This window comes from Scleropages formosus, chromosome 9, assembly GCF_900964775.1.
Source record: "Scleropages formosus chromosome 9, fSclFor1.1, whole genome shotgun sequence".
Classification (NCBI taxonomy): Eukaryota; Metazoa; Chordata; class Actinopteri; order Osteoglossiformes; family Osteoglossidae; genus Scleropages; species Scleropages formosus.
Window position 1 is genome coordinate 29,771,985 of NC_041814.1, and position 17,158 is coordinate 29,789,142.

Here is a 17,158-nt window from a genome sequence, read left to right on the forward strand (position 1 = left end):
TCCACGCGCCCATCAGCGGCTTTCATCGGGCGCCGCGCACGAAATCATGCAGAAAATAATACATGAAATCCAACAATAATGCATATGCTGTTTTTCCGGGGGCGGGGGGGGAGATAGTGAGCTGTGGGATGTAGTCTGATTGGGGGTGGTTTGTCTCCTGCGTAAACACGCGCTCATTGCGCACAAAGGCAAAGCGGGCCGTCCGAAAGCCGCCAGCCGCTTCCACTGGCACCGTGGAATCGGAGAGTCCGGAGCGGCCGTGGGGGTGGGGGTTAGGGGGTGGGAGTGGTGTGGGGGTCCTGAAAGACTTCGATTCACAATCCACAGCACACTGTCCGCAACCCACTGTACAAATCCACAGTCCACAACCAGCATTCCACAGCAATTGATCCACTGTCCACAATCCACAGTACACGGAGCGCAATCAACAGTCCAAGGTGCACGGTGCACAGCCCACGGTCCACAGCCTAGATTTGAAGACAAGGAGACGTACAATGAACCACAAACACGGTAGCGGTCGGGGCAAAAGCTGCGCAAAGAGAGGAGCTCCGTGTGCCGGACCCCACTGGGAGTGGACAGTGTGGACCGTGTGCTAGATACCGTACATGTGGACGGATACAGAACCGACTGACCGCAGAATGCATGAGCAGTCAGTCATGATATGAGTTCCACAAAACGAGGTGCTTTTACTATAGTAAAGTGGGAAGAAAGTCCACAAGAGCACAGCACCGGAGTGGCAGATCACCGACCGAGGAGGGACCACAGACCTGTGGACCACACAGTCGGACCCACTCCAAAGACGATTCAAAACAAGCCAAAAAAGGTCCACACCGGCACCACGACTGGCGCCGACCGTGTTCCTAGACCCGGTCCAGACCCTGACACGCAAACAGATTCCACGGCATCAGTGGAGGCAAAATGACATTTGGATGGTTTTACTCCACCGGTGACCTGTCGCTCTCCACAGTGCTGAAAATACACACAGACACACACACACACACACACGATGCGAACATAAAGTGACAGGAGGAAAAGACATATTGGATTGATCGCAGCGCGCGGGCGAAACGCATCAGTATCCCCTCATCATGGTCCACGCGTGATGTTTCCCGTGAAAACCTGTTGGATGGCGCTCGTGTGGTGAAAACGAGAGCGTGGAGCACCTCGCAATATAATCCATAATGAAATTAAAGTGCGTTAAAAGATGGTGCCGCGCAGCTCGTGACAGGTTCGATGGCACTGAAAACGAGAAGGGGAATTTCAGCACAGCGGTCGCGGTCACTGTGAACCGGGAGCGTCACCTCTAATAAGTGGGGTCCGCTCCTCTGTGTCACCCCCCCACCGCCACCCCCCTCTGGGATGAAGGATGAACCCCAATCCCCAACCCTACCCACTTCCAGTCATGGTCAAGAGAGGGGGTCTACAGAAAAACACACAAACACTCACACACACACACACACACACACACACACACACACACACACCCTAGGTCTCCACTGCACTGCAGCCGATGTCATCGTGGGGTCCCACGGAGCGAGACCCCCTCAGCGCGCGCCAAAGCGCACCAAACCGCCGGCCAGGTAGAACTCACAGGCAGCAGCAGGTGAGACCCACGCACGTGCCGGCTCCCCTGCACTCGCTCGAGCGCGTTCCACGCGGAGACAGAGCGCGAGCGGGACTGAGAGTGGGAGTGGGAGTGGGGGAGAGAGAGCGAGAGAACGAGCGGCGGAGCACCGCGCCTTTACCTTCCACCGCAGAGACCGCAGCGATCGCGCACAAAACCGCGAGCAAATCCACACTCATGGCCAAAAAGGCGCGGCGTCGTCCCGTGCGTGCTCTCCGTGTCCGCGCGTGGGTACCGAGGGGCGTGCGTGCGCGCACACGGTCCGTGGGCTCTCACAGAACGGCGCTCCTGCGGCGTGGACCTTCTCCCACTCACATTTCAGGCCCTAGTGAGGAGGGAGTGTGTGAGGAGCGGCTGCGGACGCCGAGGTACGGGGGGGAGGGAGTGGGGGGGGGGGGTGAGGAGCCCCCCCCACCTCCCCACCCCCTGTGCACACACCCCCCATCCCATCTCACACCCCTTTAACACCTTGTATCCAATCACAGGGCGAGAACAGCCCGTCCCGAGCCAATGGAAGCGGAGCACCCCCCTTTTTAAAGCTTCTGGTTTATTATAATAATGATAATAATAATAATAAAAAAAAAACTTTTCACTTTTTTGCGCCGCTGTCTGTTCGACTCGCGGTGAAACAGCGCCTGCCGGCGGCCGTCCGGCGTTACTGCAGGAGCTGCGCGGGACGGGGCGTCTGAAGAAAGGGGGTCAGTGGACAGAGTGCGAGCGCACAAAGGAGGGTGTGATCGCATCCTGGGTTTGTGTTTGTGATGCCACCGTGGAGTGACGTAATGATGCCACGGTGACGTAATGATGCAATTACACCCGGGGGTATTCGGGTTTCTGAGCTGTTTTCCAGACATTTCCACCGCACAGAAGAATAACACGGTCACGCTTTTCCCTTTAAATGAACACACTTGGCCTAAACCCAAGTCTAAAGACACGGAGAAATCAAAATATTTCAGGAACATACGTCTTTAAATGTATTTGTTCACTCATATATATTGTTTACAAATCTTGCTGATGTTTGTTACATGTGTTTGTCACTCATTCGTCTTTAGTTTGTAATGTGTTTTATATGCAGTGTGTGAAAGCCTTCAGGTTGGAATGTTATGTAAAGATAAATTGTGTTGTACTGAATTGTACACACACACACACTCTCCCACACACACACACACACACACACACACACACACACAGGGAAATAAATATATTCCCCTCTACTGAAATGACCACAGAAAGTGTTGCATCATATACAAACAGGCATTTTTAATGAAATAATATTGTTCTGACATCACACGTTTGCAAAGAAGAAAAGCATTAAAAACCTTCAGTTCTAGTTTTTCGGCCCAGTTTTCACACACACCCTTAAAGTGATGTAAAACAGCAGTAATAACTGGGCTCTGCAGCGAGTGTGGATGTATAATTTAAATGTAATAAAATGTTAAATAGCAGATCGATCCGATTGATTAATACCGGGGAAGGAATGTCCCGAAGAGCAGGTTGGAATATAATGGACAGAATAGGCCTGTTCCCCCTCCCCCACCTGACTGGAAACCATCACGTGGCGATCGGAACGTTGGACCCACATTCCCCACGGGGACGCAGGGATACACTGGAAGGTGTGTCTGGGCTCCTCGAAAAGCATGCTGTCCGGAGCCAGAAGGCTCGTAGTCGGCGCCACAGCTGGGGTGGCATCAGGTGGCAGGAAGCTCCCCCCTTGGACCCTGCGTGCAGTAGCCCAAAGCCAGACCCGTTATCCTCATCAGCAGGCGGGGGCAGGGAGGGGGATTTACATTTACAATGACCTTTGGAAGCCTGGCAGATTGGGGATGCTATGTAAGCATTTCATTATGATATTTACAGGCTCCCTCCTCACCCCCAGCACCACCACCACCCACCCCAGCGATTCCTGAGCGCCATTGTGACCGTCCGCGTCAGCAGATGGTCCGCATAAAGGCCTCCCCCCACATCCCCGAGACACCCAGCAGACGTGTTCCTCGCCGATGGGGCCAATACATACCTGTCAATAAAGAGGCCTGCACACCTGTTCCTTTTCAATTACCTCCTCCTGCTCCAGGGGAGGGTTTGGGAGGAGGGAGGCAGGTTTGGGCTGTGTAGGATGGAGCTGCAGCCACAACCCCGTTCCGCTTTCTTCCCCTCCCCTGGGGATTTTTGGAATCAGGAATGTGAGCATAGGACATTTTCTCAGGAGCTGCCCTCCTTCTCAGGTTCTGTCTGCTTCTCGTTGCACCTAACCTTCACCCCATTCCCAAAACTCTAAGGGTGGCACTTACCGATGGTTCCAAGGTAAAAAAAAAAAAAAAAAAAGTCTACCGTGGCTGGCTGGTTTACTCCAGTAACTGCTGTAGTGAAATGTATCCCATACAACCCGCAGCAGTGCAGAACCGATTACCTCTGATAGGATGTTAACTTTTAGTCCCAAAACATCTTTACAGTGGTTCCTGAACCCCGCATCTTCCAGCATCAGACACTCTACCCAGAATGCTGTAAATCAGTAAGGGTCTGAAGTGGCCACCTGTGGAGAAGTGCTTAGGAGTAGCCGCAGGGGGGTGATGGGAGTTACAGAACCGCTAAAAGGGTACTGCAGCGTGCGGTCGCGGTTGCACAGCAGACCAGCTCCGAAAAACCAGAACCGTCTCATTGAACTCGGCTGCCAGGCTTTAAAAGAAGCTCCCATTTGCTCATCTGTGCCACATTTGGGATGAGTTTAGTAAATCATTGATTCCACATTGTGGGGCAAAGGCTTTCGGTCCTGCGTTAGCATGTTAAGCAACGGCAGAGTCAAAGTCCACTATGTTCCTTTCCACTTCACCCGAACACCTTCACAACAGTCGTGCTTTGACTTCAACACCCTCTTTCTCCCTAATACTTCATTTCTTTGCCCCTCTTTCCCCGACTACATTAATCTTTTCTCCCCGCGAAGGGTCTCGCGCGAGCCGTGCTAACTGCGCTAACCGCGTTACCTATAACAACAGCTCATTCACTGTCTGTTTTGATTAACCTCGCAGAGGTCATACTCTTTTTTTCTCCAGGGTGTCAATAGTCCTCTCTCAGCAAAGGACACCAATAACCATGGAAACGACCGTTAACCGTAGAAATCGAATTAAATAGGAGAACAACGGAGATCAGGCCTATGTGCGGATGGAGGGAGCGCTCCAGACGCGAGGGGGTGATCAGCGCCGTGCCTTAACAGCCAAGATGAAGAGCATACATACGTGAACGGCCAATATCCTCGGTGTCTCACTGATCGAACTGATCGCGCAGTCTCCTTTCTTAACAGTGAATATTTTGTGTTTTACACAGATATTTCTTGTCGAGCTTTTGCGCCAATCTGTGTTTGCACACACATCTCACATCCAGCCAAATGACCTGGCCAATGTCAATATAGCACAGCACAGAAAATCAACTATTTTATTATTTTTTTATGATAAAAACAGGGCTGAATCTTTGTCATGCGTGCGCCACTGCTGAGATAACCGTTAAGATATTTCCATATACGTGGCTAAATAGTGCCTGCGATTTCAAGCGCAGCTTTCAGAAATCGCTGCTTTAAAATAATTCGCTTGTTCCCCAAAGCCAATTATACACCGTTTTCAGGCCAATTTTGCTGGTCGTACACCATGCCGATTTGCTGAGGATATTAAATTTGCTGTCATTTTTCATCTAACCATACAGCCAGGTTCTTTTTCTGTCACAAAGCTGTTTAATAAGAAACTCTTGGATTCCGCAGTCAGAGCTCATTGTAGCGTCCGGACGGGAGTCCGACACGGACGCGCGTTGCTATTACGTCCAAACACAGACGAAATATATAATGACTTCACGTGCAGTGTGAGGTTAGACGTGTACGGTGAGTATTGTAAGACACTCGGTGGAAGTGAAACAAGAAACACGAGACCAGGAAACACACACGGTGTTGGAACTACGGTGAACAGTGAAACGCTAATCTGTGAGTCTGACCGCAACCCTGAGACGTGACGAAATACCGGACAGGAACGATGGACCAGGACTGAAGAACAAGAGGCAGGAACTGACGGGACGGGCACTCGGGACTGGAACATGCACACCTAGAAAACAAACTGAGGGAACAAGAGACTACCAATCGCCAACGAAGCACAAGAGAACTGCTGATTAAGAATCCGCGACTAGTTCTGCTCCGCTGGCTCCTTTTATACCTCCATGTCCTACGAGACTGTGAGGTGATAGGTGAGCGTTAGCTAGCGGCACTGAGTGGCGCCGCCTCTGACCAGGAGGGGCAGTGACCCCGTGGGATGTGACAGTACCCCCCCCCTCCAGGGGCGGCTCCAGCCGCAGAACGCCGGCGGGTAGGCGGTCGCCCCCGCCGTCGCGGAGCAGGCCGATCTGGGTGACACTCATGGAAGTCCTCAATAAGAGCTGGGTCCAAGATGTCCCGTGCTGGTACCCAAGACTGCTCCTCCGGCCCATAGCCCTCCCAGTCGACCAGATAGTACAGCGTACCCCGTCTCCGTTTGGAGTCCAAGAGGGCCCTGACGGAGTAGGCAGGAGAACCATCCACATCCAACGGTGGAGGTGGAGCAACTGCTGGGCTCTGCAGGGCGGAAACACAATGGGGCTTGAGGCGCGAAACATGAAACGTGGGACAGATACGATAATGCGAGGGCAACTGAAGACGGTAAGAAACCGGGTTGATCCTCTTCAGGATCTTGAAGGGGCCGATGAAACGGGGGGCAAGCTTCCTCGAGGGCAAATGCAGTTTGAGATCCTGGGTGGACAACCATACTCTCTGCCCTGGCTGGTACAATACAGTCCTACGCCTTTTGTCGGCCTTCTCCTTTTGGTGGGATACCACCTCCTGGAGACGGACATGTGCGGATTCCCACACCGACTCACTCCTCTTGTACCAGTCGTCCACAGCTGGCAACCCACTGGTCTCCATCGTCCACGGGAACAGCGGAGGCTGGTAACCGAGCACACACTGGAAAGGAGTTAAGTTTGTGGACGAATGGACCAGGGAGTTCTGGGCGTACTCTGCCCAGGGGAGGTATCTGCTCCAATCCGCTTGATTCTGAGCACAGTAACTCCGCAGGTAACGTCCAACCTCCTGGTTGAGGCGTTCCACTTGCCCATTAGACTGTGGATGATAACCAGAGGAGAGGCTGACTGAGACTCCTAAGCGGGCAAAGAAGGCCGTCCAGACTCTTGAGGTGAACTGGGGTCCCCTGTCCGAGACGACATCCTCTGGCAGGCCATACAGCCGGAAGACATGTTGGAACAGCAGTTCCGCGGTCTCCAGGGCTGTAGGTAGACCTTTCAGAGGAATCAGTCGACAGGCCTTGGAAAAGCGATCTATGACGACCAATATGGTGGTGTTTCCATCAGAACACGGAAGATCAGTAAGGAAGTCCACCGCTATATGGGACCATGGACGGTTGGGAATCGGGAGTGGCTCTAAAAGCCCTGCTGGCAGCTGCCGTGGGACCTTGGCCTGGGCACATGTGGTGCAGGCAAGGACGAAGTCTCGTACGTCCTGTTTCATGGATGGCCACCAGAAGCGTTCAGCGAGAAGCTTCAAGGTTCGGTTGACCCCTGGGTGTCCTGTACTTGGACCATCATGGGCCCAGTGTAGGAGCTCGGACCGAACAGTGGACGGGACGTATTCTTTGTCTTGGGGCTGCTCGTTGGGACCGGGTTCTTGACGTTGGGCTGCTTGGATATCGTCCAATAAAGCCCAACGGATAGGAGCCACAAACTGCGTCGGGGACAAGATGGTGTCTGGTGGGGAGAGCTGAGGCGATACCTCGAACAAACGGGACAGGGCATCGGCCTTGCCGTTCTTGGAGCCAGGACGATAGGTCACCGTGAAACGGAACCTGGTGAAGAACATGGCCCACCGCGCCTGTCTGGAATTGAGCCTCTTTGCCTTCTGCAGATACTCCAGGTTCCGGTGATCAGTTAACACTAAGAATGGGTGCGTAGCCCCCTCTAACCAATGTCTCCACTCTTCTAAGGCCATCTTTATGGCTAAGAGCTCCCTGTTTCCTACATCATAATTCTGTTCAGTAGGCGACATCTTATGTGAGAAATACGCACATGGATAGAGCTTCAGGGGACTTCCCTGGCGCTGTGAGAGCACTGCCCCTACCCCGGCCTCAGATGCATCAACCTCCACAATAAAGGGCAGTTTGGGATCAGGGTGCTTCAGGATTGGGGCAGAAGTAAAACGCTTCTTTAGGTCTTCAAAGGCCTGACTCGCCTCAGGAGTCCAGGTCAGGCGCCTAGGGGCTCCTTTTAACAGAGCAGTCAACGGGGCTGCAACGGAACTGAAGTTCCTTATGAAGCGCCTATAGAAATTCGCAAAACCTAGGAACCGTTGCAGGTCCTTTACTGTCTTTGGCTGGGGCCATGACAGAACTGCCGAGACCTTCTGTGGATCCATCGTGACCCCGTTGGGTGTTAGGATGTACCCCAGGAAATCCACAGAGTGCACATGGAACTGGCACTTCTCCCCTTTCACGTACAGCTTATGTGCTGCCAGCTTTTGCAACACCTCCCTGACATGTCCAATATGCTCCTCACGGGACCGAGAAAAGATCAGGATATCATCCAGATACACTAATACTGAGCGATTAATTAGTTCTCTGAGTACTTCATTAACAAAAGCCTGGAATACGGAAGGTGCATTCGCCAGGCCAAAAGGCATGACCAGGTACTCATAATGGCCGAGGGCGGTGCTAAAGGCGGTCTTCCACTCATCCCCTTCCCTAACGCGAATCAGGTTATATGCGCTCCTAAGGTCCAGTTTAGTAAAGATGGTAGCACCGGAAACCTGTTCGAGGGCCGACGTGATAAGAGGCAAGGGGTGCGGGTACTTCACAGTAATGGCATTTAGCCCCCGATAATCAATACAGGGGCGCAAACCCCCGTCCTTTTTCTCAACAAAGAAAAAGCCAGCGGAAGCTGGAGAGGTAGACGGCCGGATGAATCCGGCTTCTAGTGCCTCCGTTATATAAGCCTCCATTGCCTGATGTTCAGGTTGAGAAAGAGGGTATACCCGCCCCCTAGGGGGTGTAGTGCCCGAAAAAAGATCTATAGCACAATCCCAAGGTCTATGAGGAGGCAGTTCTGCAGCCTTGTGTTTGCTAAACACCGCCACTAGATCTGCATACTCCCTTGGAAGCTGCAGGGGCAGATCTGCATTAGGGCTCTCTATGGATGTGGAGTTACAAGATGTCTCCAGGTGTTCGGGACACTGCTGTCCCCAAGACAGCAGTTTCCCCTCCCTCCAAGAGATAATAGGGTCATGGGTGCATAACCATGGATATCCCAAAATAATGGGGTTATCAGGGGACTTAATCAGATAGAACCATATCTGTTCCTTATGGAGTGGCCCTACCTGCATAGTAACGGGCTCTGTGCGCTGCTCTACACGCCCCGACCCGATTGGAGCGCCATCAATAGCTTTAACAGCCAGGGGTTTGGGGCATCGGGCACAGGGCAAGCCCCAGGACGCGGCCATATCATGATCCATGAAATTCCCTGCAGCGCCACTGTCTACCATCGCTTCCGTCTGCTGCTGCTGGAAACCCCAGGATACTGTAACTGGTACTGTCAACAGGGAGGTATGGAGAGATACATCACTCACCAGTAAGTCGGTCCGTTGGGATCCACGGGGTGGCCGCACTGGACAGGAAACCTGAACGTGATCCGCAGCTCCACAATAAAAGCACAAGCGTTGCAGAAAACGGCGCCTCCTTTCCTCCTCTGTCAAACGCCCGTTACTGAGTCGTATTATTCCCTGTCTGACGCACTGTTCTTCGAGCCCTGCACAGCCGACAAGGTTGCGTGCTTGAGCCGGCTCACTGTCCACAGGGCTGTAGGGCACCTGCTGCCCTGGCGGCGTCGGGGTCCGGCTGGACCCGGAGTTGCTCCGGTAATCCGGCGAGAACTCCTGAGAGAGTGGTCTTGACAATCGGGGGCTGGATGTCTTCTCCACTGGAGACCAAGAACGCACCTGAAAACTCTTGGTGCTGGGGAAGAACTGTCTCTCTGTCTTTCTGTCTGGGCTAGGGGGTGACTCAGGAAAGTAGGGCCCTGGGAACAGAGAGGCTGGACTGGGGATTGAGTATTCTGTGTAATTCTGGTTCTCACCTCTGCTACCTTGCAAAGCCTCCTGGAAGGGAACGGACAGCTGCTCAGTAGCGCTGATCCCATTGGTCTGCACAGGGCTCGTGGGCTCCGCGCGAGGACCCGAGGAAGCATAAAGACGATCAAAAAGACATGTCCGCCAATCATCATGCGTTTGCGAACTGGTCGGATCGGCGCCCCGCCCACCGTGACTGAGGAGTCGTGTCAACTGCTCCACCTGATCTGTGAGGCGGCTAGCGGCGTTTGTGCAAACCAGGAGTCGTTCTTGGTTCGCCTCTGTCAGATCCGCCAGCTCACGCCATTCCGCTGAAGTCATATTAGCAGGCGGATTCTTCTGTAGCGTCCGGACGGGAGTCCGACACGGACGCGCGTTGCTATTACGTCCAAACACAGACGAAATATATAATGACTTCACGTGCAGTGTGAGGTTAGACGTGTACGGTGAGTATTGTAAGACACTCGGTGGAAGTGAAACAAGAAACACGAGACCAGGAAACACACACGGTGTTGGAACTACGGTGAACAGTGAAACGCTAATCTGTGAGTCTGACCGCAACCCTGAGACGTGACGAAATACCGGACAGGAACGATGGACCAGGACTGAAGAACAAGAGGCAGGAACTGACGGGACGGGCACTCGGGACTGGAACATGCACACCTAGAAAACAAACTGAGGGAACAAGAGACTACCAATCGCCAACGAAGCACAAGAGAACTGCTGATTAAGAATCCGCGACTAGTTCTGCTCCGCTGGCTCCTTTTATACCTCCATGTCCTACGAGACTGTGAGGTGATAGGTGAGCGTTAGCTAGCGGCACTGAGTGGCGCCGCCTCTGACCAGGAGGGGCAGTGACCCCGTGGGATGTGACACTCATCTCTAATGAACCCATGGCATGAAGGAGCCTGTAAGTCACTAAAGGACCCCGAAGAAGATGCTAGAAACAACTAAACATCTTGAAATTCCCACCTAAAAAAGCACCTTATTAATACTCATTTAGATTGCTCGTTTGTCCAAAGGAACTGGGTAATTTTTCCTATATCAGCTGAGGGTAGGTCAGAGGGTTAAGGGATACTTCATGAAGAACAGGCATCTGAGCCTGAGGTGTTCAGATTGTAAGATGATGGCCCCAAGATATAGCTGTGAAGGAAGCTTTGTAGCTACTTTCGATGATGCTCACATCATCATTTTCCACAAGGATGACCAGGATGAGGAAAAGGATGAATGAACACAATATTTTTCAGTGATCTGAATTGAAAGTGAAGTCTTCCAAGCAACCAGGGATTGGGTTCAAACCCATGCAGGCTTTCCACTGTTGGACTTGAAGTCATCCATCACAGCTTTCCTTACATTCATGAACATTTCTCAAACTCACAAAACAAGGTAAAGCAGGTAAACCAGAGCCTATGGTGGACCTTTTGAGAGATTTTTGTAGTATCTTTTGAGATTAATGTAGCACATAGAGCAGCTCCAGGGTGTGGGGTTCAAACCCATTGGGTCTCAAGTCAAATGCATTCATCATTTGGCCAGCTTCTTAAACATTCGAGAACATCTTCAACATATGCATGCGATAAAATATGGTGTCCAGTTGACTTTTGCAACACTTCCCTCAGCTATCGATAATGTCGTGATCTGCAGTACTTATTAATATTTCAGAAAGAATTAGTAAAACCCTTATGCTGGGTGCCTTATTGGAAAATCATGTAGTTTGCTTTCGAACCAAGGACCCACTGATGAAAGGAATGCAAGAGAAGAGTGAGAGAGGTGGGAGGACCAGCCAGAGCAGCAGAAAACTAGTGTGCAAAGTGACTCGTGGGTTAATCTAGGGCGACCTTCGCCGTGTTCACATCGGACGTGGCCCTCGGGCCGCATTTCATGTGTTCCGCTTGGCCTTTCCTCCAGGGTGGCCGAGATAGAACGGCATGTTCATGACGGTCACGAGGGACGCGAGCGGTCCTGCACATCCCCCACATGCTCATCATTTCAGGGTCCTGTGTCTTTTGGTGAACCGGTGCCAGGAACCAGACGTCGTCAAAGGTCTAATGGCCGTAACCGGACACATTCCGTGTTGCTGTGAGAATGCTCGTTTCCATATTTCCCACAAAAAAGTGCGAGGAGGACAGCATGGGAAGTGTGACTCATATCAATGTGTATTTGTGTGTGTGTGTGTGTGTGTGTGTGTGTGCCAGTGAAAAGAATAAATTTTTCATCGCTGCTTCCTCGCTGGGATTTGTAAAACGGTCCAACAGCGGTTTCGACATGATGGCTAGAGTACAATTGCTTTTTTCCCTCAAGTATCTAGGTCAGAGACGTGAAAGTGTGGTCCTCAGGGGATCCCCCTGCCTAACAGAGCTCCCAGAATTCATTTCAACTTTCACCCAATTTACACTTAAGGCACCAATTGAGACGACTCACTGTACAAATAATTACTCCAACAATTAAGAGCGGTAGTGGTGTGCAAGCCAAATCTTCCAGGGGCTCCTCCCTTGGTGTCCGTACACCTTTTTCTAAGCGTTCTGAAAACCCCACCATGGTACAGTAATGTAATCCCACCATGGAGTGATAAATTGTGTGTCCGTGTTGTCACTCCGCGTGTGTCCTCCTGGCAGTAGGGCAAAGCTGAAACTCAAGAGAGTGATCAGTGGCATCAGCGTAGCTAGTTGTGTGTGGCCTATTGTTTGACTAACTGCACGTGTGTGTGTGTGTGTGTGTGTGTGTGTGTGTGTGTGTGTGTGTGTGTGTGGTTGTCATACTCTACAACTGATTGCAGAATGCCACTGTATGGGGGTTGCTCAACTACCAAAGCATTCCAATGGATTGCTCCTCCTCGTCTCTCTCTACTGTTTCCCTGGGGTTTTGAGTTCGAAATTCTGGTTTTGCTCTACAAGACAGTCAAAGGATCTGAACCCCCACACCTACAGGACCTAATTGCTCCGTACTCCCCCAGCACAGGTGCTGTTCTCCTCCATCTCTGGTTGCTTCATGGTCCCACTTACAAGAGGTCCAATATCTGAAGTGTGTCAGTATTCATTTTTGGCTCTGATATAATAGGATGAGCTCCCTCTGGTCCTCAGAGCTGCTGAATCCTTCCCAGCGATCAAGAAGGCACTTAAACCCATTTATTTCAGATCCATTTCCCTCCTGGTCTCCTGTCAGCTCCATAAATAAGTCCATCACCGTCTGCTATGATTATCAGTGTATTTGCTGTTTGAATGTCACTTCTAGGGGAGGCGCAGCAGTGCAATGGGTTTGGCTGGGGCCTGCTCTCTGGTGGGTCTGGGGTTTGAGTCCTGCTTGGGGTGCCCTGTAACGGACTAGCATCCCGTTCGGGGTGTGTCCCCTCAGCCCTGCACCCTGTGTTGCTGGGTTAGGCTCCAGTTCGCTGCAAACCCACTCAGGGTAAGCGGTTGTAGACATTTCCTGTGTGTGATGTCACTTCTACAGGAGCCACTTGAGGGATGTGAACCAGCTACACGGTGGTGTCAGACACACAAGCTGTGTGTCAATACTCTAGTACCTCAAGTTCTTTGAGATTAAAGGTATACCATTCACTTTGAGCTGTGAATAACTTTTTTCTCCTAAATGAATAAATGTCGGAGAATCACATGGCTACAGCAAATTAAGCTTGACTGTCCCTCTTCGTTGCTGGACCGCGACCATGGCGTCATGTGACTTCTCACCACCATAGAGGAGTCAGGGGGTGCAACAGCAGTATTCCAGGATGACAGCAGGGTTTGACCCGTCGCAGCCTGTTTCAACCCCCGTTAGCCCCACAGCGGCTTGTTCCCACCATCTGCCAGACCCGCTGTGTGTACTGGGTGTGGCAGCAGCCGGTTCCTATGACCTCCACGGCTTCTCAGCTCATAAACCTCTCACTCGGTGCACAGACAATCCATTGACAACTGGTAAAAAAAGGGGCCACATTTCCAGCTTTCCACTGCACGGCCTGTGAGCATTAGCATATTTGTGATAAAAAGAGGCAGTTACTTGGTTGTAGGATTTATGGAAATCCTCCTTCATCTTCCAAAAGAAATTTAAAAAATCCACATTTAAATATCGTTGTTCAATTTGCGTACTGAAACAAACATACAATTTTATAAATTTGAAAATAATTGTCCAAAATTTTCTTCTCATTCTGGGTCTCCCTAACTAGTAGGGTCATGCACGCAGACTGAGACTGCTGGTCCCAAGCGGGGTCACAGAGAGCTGGAGTCTAGCCTGGCAACACAGGGTGCAAGGGGACACACCCAGGACGGGACGCCAGTCTGCTGCAAGGCACCCCAAGCGGGACTCAAACCCCAGACCCACCATAGAGCAGGACCCAGTCCCACCCACTGCACCACCGTGCCCCCATCGCTAGCAGAAATACACACACACACACTTTCAGAACCGCTTGTCCCATACGGGGTCACGGGGGACCCGGAGCCTACCCGGTAACACAGGGCGTAAGGCCGGAGAGGGAGGGGACACACCCAGGACGGGACGCCAGTCTGTCGCAAGGCACCCCAAGCGGGACCTGAACCCCAGACCCACCGGAGAGCAGGACTGTGGTTCAACCCACTGCGCCACCACACCCTCCTCTAGCAGAAATATTTCTATTTAATTCAGAACAGCAGACACTTATTTCCGGGAGACTTTATGATTAACACAAGCAGCCAGCTCTTCCATACAGCCACTTACGTGGCTGTAACTATATAGTATATAAGGGTTTGAAAAGGGTCGAGAGATTTAGCATTTTGCAGTAGATTGTGCAAGCAGAATGTGATCTAAGCAGTTTTCAATGTGTGGTGATTGTCAGTGCCAGATATGGTGGTTCCAGCATTTCAGACACCAGGAATTTCATCTACAGTGTCTTGAGTTTACAGGAAATGGTGCAATCAACAAAAGCATCCACTCAGCAACTCTTGGATGAAAACACCTTGTTAATGAGAGAGGACAGAGCTGAAAATCCAGAAAAAAAAAATCTGCTGTTCAGTGCAAGAGCAGTGTGCAGAAAGGCATCTCTCAGCATACAGCTCATCAGACCTTGAAGAGGATGGGCTACGGCAGCAGAGGGCCACGCCAGGTTTATCTCCTGTGAAGATAGAGCAATACGATGAGGTACAGTAGACATCTGTTCAACAAATCTGGTAGAGTGAAGAGTGGAAATGCATTGCCTGGTCGGTAAAATCCTGGACGCTGTCGTGATGTGGCTGATGGCGAGGTCGGAAACAATGGCAAAAAAGAATGGCTCGATGGACTCATTTTGCCTGGTCTCAACAGTACAGGCTATGGGTGGTGATGTATCAATATTCAGTCTCAAGTGTCCATCATCTGAATACTACAAAAGGTACCAGAACTTTGTTACAGACCAGGTGCAGCCCCTCAGCATGCCCAACACCTTGTTGTTGAATTCATGCTGTTCTAGAGACAACAGCAGTTCCCCCAGCACTAGCAAGGTATACCTAATAAAGTGACCCCTAAGTGTATGTTTCCAGGTGAAATAGAACTGATCTTCTCACTTTGAATGCAGCAGAGGGAGTGTGTCTCGGATGAAGATGTGAGTGAGGGCAAAGCCGCTTGGAGACAGATGTGGAGAAGGGCTGTTGGGGGGTACAGAGAGGAGGACCACAGTGGTGGTGGGAATTCTGCAGATTTTTATAAAACTGGACAATTCATTTACCCAGCTGTCGAGCACTTCAGAATAACAATTATTGCAATGTGAGCTGGAAGTCCTCCACTGTGGGCTCCATTTTTAGCACACACACACACACACACACACACACACACACACACACCAACGACAAGAGCCTCCCAGTTGTCATCCAAAATTCTTATGAACGACAATACATTTCATCCTTTCTGATTCAACATGTCCACTTATGGACAAAGAAGAACCAGAACGGTGGGAGTGACTGTTCATTTGACAGTGTAAAAACTGTGAGTGTGTTTGTATTCTGCAGCAACCATTGCGCAAATTTACTGCCAAATTTATTTCAAGAAAATAAGCAAACAAATAAGGAGATTACAGATCGAGGTCTTTCGTCCCAGCGGAGAAATTCACAGCGTTCAGTGATATGTCTGTGGACCCAGGAGAAAAGGGGAGTTTTCGTTTATGAATCACTGCGCGTTCTCTAATGCCTGAGTTATTCCTCCGAAAGGCCTCTTACAGCAATAAAAAGGAGAAATAATAGAAAGGTTTGAGACCTCTGCAAGAAAAATGAACATAATTTGAGATTAACGCCGTCTAAAGGTTTTATTTCTTAAGACGCTGCTTTAATCTTATTTTTGTTTTCTGTGCCGGGAGGTAAAATGAGAGTTTTAAAAAGACAATTCTGAGAATATCTTGATGTGCCTGAGACAAACTTGAGATTGAATGTGGCTGTTTCTCAGGAATAGAATTCAGAGTCTTTGCTGAAGACTTGGAGATACATACACATACGCATTGTCTGAACTGCTTGTCCCATACGGGGTCACGGGGAGCTGGAGCCTAACTCAGCAACACAGGGCGTAAGGCTGGAGGGTGAGGGGGCACACCTAGGACAGGATGCCAGTCCATCGCAAGGCACCCCAAGCGGGACTCAAACCCCAGACTGACCAGCGAGCAGGACCCAGTCCAACCCACTGCGCCACCACACCCCCCAACTTGGAAATAGTTGATTGATATATTTTGTCTTTTGGGGTCAATGATCAAAAGCAAAGGTTGTAGCAGTCAACGGATGTGGTGACCAAAAGATCCTAAAATGTGCTGACTTGTCCTCAACAGTAAAGATTGAAACTGCTCAAGGTGAAGGTATATGAACATCAAAACAAGACACTGAAGAGGCACGTCAGGAAAAAGATGGACTCCTTAGAACTGTGGTGCTGAAGGACACTTTTAAGGACCCTGCAAGTAGCTAGGGAGACAAAGGGATGGATATTGGTGCAAATTTAACCGAAACTTTCCTTAGAAGCACAAATGATGACACTAAGGTTATGAGACTTTGGACAAGATCTGAAAAGACGATGATGACTGGAAAAGTAGAAGGAGAAGACAAACAGCATCCAGATGGATGGACTCAATCCTAGCAACACTAAGGACACGGACGTTGGACAGAACACTTTAGCGGTCACCATGAGTTGACGTCAACCTGATGGCACTTAGCAGCAGCAGCAACTATCCAGGCTGTGAAACATGGCACCTTCTCACTTCCACTCACTTCCCTCAGCTTCTCAGGGGATTCCTTGGAAGACCATTCTGGCAGCTAAAGGGTAACACAAGAATCACTTTGTTAAGGACACGTGTGGTTGGACCACGTCAGGGTATTGGTTTAGCAGTGGATCGAGAGGAGGACCAAGACAAGGACACTGATATATTTGAAGGCTGGGTCATAAATAAATTATCGGGGCACTTTTTTCATGTTGCAAAGGGGTTGGGG

At 50.7% G+C, this 17,158-nt stretch overlaps 1 protein-coding gene across 3 annotated transcripts in view; it reads right to left on the reverse strand.

Annotated features, from left to right (window-relative positions):
• Positions 1-1,940, reverse strand: part of ephb1 (EPH receptor B1) — a 200,350-nt gene extending 198,410 nt beyond the window's left edge. For all 3 annotated transcript variants that reach the window (XM_029254619.1, XM_029254617.1, XM_018726413.2), the window contains exon 1: positions 1,746-1,940. In XM_029254619.1, the coding sequence (XP_029110452.1) occupies positions 1,746-1,803 (58 nt within the window). In that variant the 5' untranslated portion in view covers positions 1,804-1,940. The remainder of the gene's footprint in view (positions 1-1,745) is intronic.
• Between the last annotated feature and the right edge of the window lie 15,218 nt (positions 1,941-17,158).